The following is a 5,218-nucleotide window of genomic DNA, read 5'->3' as shown; positions in this document are numbered from 1 at the left end:
GCTAAAGAAATTCTTACAAAAGAGTCAAATGTGCAAGAGGTACGTTGCCCTGTCACTGTCTGTGGGGATGTTCATGGCCAATTCCACGATCTTATGGAACTCTTTAGAATCGGTGGGAAGTCTCCAGACACAAATTACCTGTTCATGGGAGACTATGTGGACAGAGGCTACTACTCAGTGGAAACGGTGACTCTACTAGTAGCGTTAAAGGTACGGCTGGACAGCTTTGTTACGATAACTTTGAGCAAAACTCTGCTTTTGAGGGGATACAAAAGAATTGTTCCCCCCTTGACACTGCAGTTGGCTTGAGCTAAATGGATGTAATTTGGAATGTGTTTATGTAATAAACACATGCTTTTATATAATAAACCTGAGTGCTTGCCTGCTGCTTGAACTCTATAAACATATCTTTTATACAGTTCTTGTGTTAAAGAAAAGCTGTTTTATTTTCTTTCCCCCCTTTTTGGTCAATAGGTGCGTTACCCAGAACGCATTACAATACTGAGAGGAAATCATGAAAGCAGACAAATTACACAAGTGTATGGCTTTTATGATGAATGTCTGCGGAAATACGGCAACGCCAATGTCTGGAAGTATTTCACAGATCTGTTTGATTATCTTCCGCTTACAGCTCTAGTAGATGGCCAGGTAAGCTTCCTGTCCTGAATAAACAAAACTGTTTTGTAGCACAGTGCAGTCTGTGCTGTCTGACCCATACATGAACAATCTCAAACAAGCCGTCTTAGCTTGTGGCCAGAATTTTTTGTAAAGCCCATGTGTTTACTGCGGGTTTTGGGAAGAATTCGGTGAAGTATTAATACTAGCTGATGATACAACAAGGCCTCTGTGTTTGCTGCCTAAGGAGTGGCAAGGTATTGCAGATATTGTTTATTTTAAAGAAGTCTTCAGCAGGTGAGAATCCCCTTGTGATACATCACCTGCAAGTTGACATATTGCTGTGATACTGAAGGCACAGTATGTTTGTTGGTCCAATACTAGTGTGCAATGTGCAGCCTTCCAGTTTTGTTTCCATCTGAGAGAATTAAAATTTGTTTCTCCCCTGTGAGGGTAGACCACAATAATTGCAAAATAGTGGATTAAAATCAGCTATTTCTGAGATGAGTCTTCCCATAGGAAAAAAGCATTTAATGGATTACTCTTTTTTTCTGCGACAGATATTCTGTCTCCACGGTGGCCTCTCTCCATCCATAGATACACTGGATCATATCAGGGCTCTGGACCGCCTGCAGGAAGTTCCACATGAGGTAACAGGAAACTAGATGCACTACAATTTAGATATGTTTGTTGAAAATGCAAATGTAGAGTCATGCAGAAATGTGTTTACACAGTGAGACATACTGTTCCGCAGAAGATTATTGCCTCAGTAAGAGCTATAGCAAATGAAAATTCATTTGGTTAAAACACACCCAAGTCAATATGCTTTGATTACAGCAATCTGCAAAAGGAGAGCTGTGGGGTTTTCACAGCTGTTTTTCACAGAAACAGATTTTCTTGACTGTCATGATGACTCAGTCATATTGGCAAGAGAAAGTGCCTCATTGCACACTTCCTTGTGAACTAACCACAGCACACGAAGCTGTCGTGTAACTGTCCCTACACCTCAGCCAGTTCTTTTTATGTTTTCACCATGTTCATTGCTACCCTCTTTCTTCTGGGCAACCTGACAAAGTTAGAGGGAGCCTACAGGACATGCTGATGTGCAGGAGTCCCACATAGAGCAGCTGGGGAGTGCCAGTTGGACTGAAGAAACCACTCTCTGAACTCCAAGGCTAGCAAATAGCTCTGCTCTGTTGGAGTTGTTGGGGCTTACAGATGGTCTTGATTATCCCTCCATGAAAACAAACTGCTTGTCCTGAAACGTGTTGGGTACAGGAGCAAGAACAGAGTGGCAAGGTCTGCCTGAGATTTCTGAAAACCTGAAATAAGCTGTTGGAATTGCCCCCAGAATTAGGAGGGAGGCTGCCTGCCTGGTGGTGCTTCTGATTGTACATAGATGGTAATGATTGTTTTGTTACTCTGGGGTTTTCACAGTCTTTTTATGGTCTTATGCTGCATCTGTTTGCTGAAATCTGAATTTCCCAAGGACCTCTGTGTTTGATCCCTACCACGTAGCTTGGATCAATTAATGGGAAACAGCGGAGGGCTTTGATAAGTACTAGACAGTTTGTAGTGCCCTTAGTTTCTTAATAGCTCAGCGAGAAAAGCTGCTGAGCTTCACTTATGATTGTTAAAAGATATGTACCAGGATATTTCTGAATATGTAAAATCCAATGAAGAACAATTCAGCAGAGGAAATTACATGCTTAATACCCTGCCAGAAGAACTGCTGAAGATTAACCATCAATCTTTTGATTAGTTCGTAGCTTCACGTGGGTAATTTCCCTTCCATTAATTTATTACAAGTTGGCTGGCACTGATGAACCCTTTGTGTATCCTTGGATTGCATACATACTTTCCCTTGTGGCCTTTATTATACTGTGAGAGTCAGGAAGAAGAATGTGGATCTGTTCTGCACATCTGTGCAGCTCTGGCTAGGTGAGGTGAGATGGCAAGCAGTGTGTGGTAGAGGTGTCCACACGGTTCTCTGGTAGTACGGACTGCTCAACTGTATGCGTATTCATTCCTTGTGAAAGGATGTTGACTGATGCATGGAGTAACTAACTGTTGCTAGATAAACATATGTGGCTTATGCAGAGAAGAACATGCAGGCAGGCTTTTTACTGTAAATATTTAAAGATATATTTTCATAACTATTCTGCAATCACAGTGAAAGCTAATGAAGAATATTGGCTTTTTTTCAAGGGTCCAATGTGTGATCTGTTGTGGTCGGATCCAGATGATCGTGGTGGCTGGGGTATATCTCCACGTGGCGCCGGCTACACGTTTGGGCAAGACATTTCTGAAACATTTAATCATGCCAATGGTCTTACACTGGTCTCCCGTGCTCACCAACTTGTCATGGAGGTAGGGGAAGCACTTTGTGTTGGAAAAAAAAGAAAAAAAGGTAGATGTAAATTCTTGTCTCTTTTGTGAGACCTTCGGGTGCATTTGCACGAGCTGACACGTAAAGGCTAGGCAGGTAAGTTCCTAAGAGGGATTTTAATCATGTGAAAACAACAAGCGATGTAAAAGGATGTGCTTTGATCTGCTCTGTAACTAAGTACGTTGCTAGAGACCCTGCCATACCCTGTTTGTTGAAGTAATAATCTTCTTACATGCTGTATTAAACAGGCTGCCCTACAGTACACAGGAGTCAGATAAGTCAGGGATTAAGCCCTAACTTTGGCTGCTGATGGTCTTTTCTTGTATGTCTTGATGGAAAAATGCCTAGTGGGTCAATGGAGCAGACTTAATTTTACGTCTCATTCGAGCAGGTGTTGTAAGTAGCAGCATGTGTCAGAATTCCCTTCCAAGTGAACGGGCAAATTTCATTTGTGGTGAATGAAAGCAGAGGGTTTACCTGAAATCTCTAGTTTTCCTTGTTTTGTGGTCCACAATTTGCATACAAATCCATTTGTGGCAAATAGCCAGTCTCTGTATAGAATGGCTTAAATTATTCTCGCTAGGTAAACATTGCTTGTAAACACCACTTTGTTGATGCTGTAGAGTGCTTTTTGAAAATGGAACTACCTTGAAGGAATCTACTGTTTCACAAATGGCTTGAGTTGTTGTTTGAGGAAATTCAGATAGACTGAGGGTTGAGGTTTAACAGAGATCTCTTTTCTCTTTTTCCTGGTAGGGTTATAACTGGTGCCACGACCGAAATGTGGTGACCATTTTCAGTGCGCCCAATTACTGCTACCGCTGTGGGAACCAGGCCGCTATCATGGAACTAGATGACACTTTAAAATATTCTTTGTAAGTAACGTGCTTCAAGCTGTTCTCTTCCTGCTTAACGGTTCCAGACTATGAGGAAAGTCTGATCTTTTCCAAAGGGGTCCTTTCATGAAAACCTAGTTCCAACTGCTCTGGAATTTAAGTCAAGCTATAATTGCAAAAAAAGTTTAAAAAAAAAAACAAAAAAAACCCAAGGAGCTAATTAAGCTCTTAAAAACATTTCTTAGGTACTACTTTGTCTCCTTTTCCTGGTTCTGAAACATTGGAGCTTCTGCAGGGCCAGGCCGTGTTCGCTCTGTGAGCAGCATTTCTACCAGCAGATGAGTTTGCCTCTTGCTGGTCATCAGTTTGGGGACCTGCTACGTCCTCCGGATTTAGATTTGGGGTTGTGGTAGATCTGGGACGCTTCAGGTGGAAGCAGCTGGAAAAATAAAGTGACAGCAGCAGGAGAGCAAGTCTTGTGTTTGCAGTATTAGAAACTGCCTTGTGTGGAGGAGAAATGACCCCTTTTTCTTTCCTGCAGCCTTCAGTTTGACCCAGCACCTCGTCGTGGAGAGCCTCATGTCACCCGTCGTACCCCAGACTACTTCCTATAAACCTCTCATAACCTTTTAGAAGGAAGTAAACCTGGCGTTTTAAAGAGCAACAATATTTACATGTTTCTGTAAGAAATCGGGGTTCGTCTCTACTTATAATCCCCATCATGGACCAAAATGTGCCATACTGAGGACGAAGAGCGTTCAGCACAACTTGAGACTGAATTCCTTACAACACTATATATCCTATACCAATCAGTCCAACAGTCAGTTTGCCTGCTGTATTGTAGTCATTATTTTTTGTTTTTGTTTTTTTTTTTTCTGGACTGTTCAGAGAGGACAAGGTAACTCTAATGCTTCCATCTCCTTTTATGCTTATTTGTAAATTTTTAGTTCTAGTGGTTAACTGGCATGAATTAGCGTTTCGGAGTTCATTTTTAAGGGAAATGCACACTAACTTCTTTACCCCACCACTCTTGATTTTACTGAAAGACGAGCGCCTGAAGTGGAGCAGGCCAGGCTGGCCGGAGCTCCGGGCGGCCCGGTCCAGAGGGTGCAGCTCTGCCCCCGGTAGGGGTCGGATGGCCTTTAAGGCCCTTTCTACCCCCCGCCCTTCTGCGCTTCCAGGAGAAGGGGAGCGATTCCTGCTTTTGGGAGTACGTTGTCATAACACGGAATAAAGCGTTCCCTTTTTAGCTCGATTCCCGTCCTGTGTCGTTCCCGCCTCCGCGTACTTGTCACGGCCGCGCTTCTCCCGCTCGCTGTACCTGAACAATAAACGCCCTTCTCAGCCCGAGCCGTGGTGCTGCGCTCTCGGGGGCGGG

At 43.1% G+C, this 5,218-nt stretch overlaps 1 protein-coding gene across 1 annotated transcript; it reads left to right on the top strand.

Moving 5' to 3' along the window:
* PPP2CB (protein phosphatase 2 catalytic subunit beta) lies at positions 1–5,190 on the top strand. Its single transcript, XM_010709598.2, has 6 exons — positions 1–210; positions 475–648; positions 1,176–1,265; positions 2,824–2,985; positions 3,761–3,879; positions 4,382–5,190. The coding sequence occupies exons 1-6, from the start codon at positions 94–96 to the stop codon at positions 4,452–4,454; spliced, it is 735 nt and encodes a 244-aa protein (XP_010707900.1). The 5' UTR covers positions 1–93; the 3' UTR covers positions 4,455–5,190.
* The last annotated feature ends 28 nt before the right edge of the window (positions 5,191–5,218 follow it).

Source organism: Meleagris gallopavo, chromosome 4, assembly GCF_000146605.3.
Source record: "Meleagris gallopavo isolate NT-WF06-2002-E0010 breed Aviagen turkey brand Nicholas breeding stock chromosome 4, Turkey_5.1, whole genome shotgun sequence".
NCBI classification, from domain to species: domain Eukaryota; kingdom Metazoa; phylum Chordata; class Aves; order Galliformes; family Phasianidae; genus Meleagris; species Meleagris gallopavo.
This window is presented reverse-complemented; position numbering and strand designations above follow the sequence as displayed.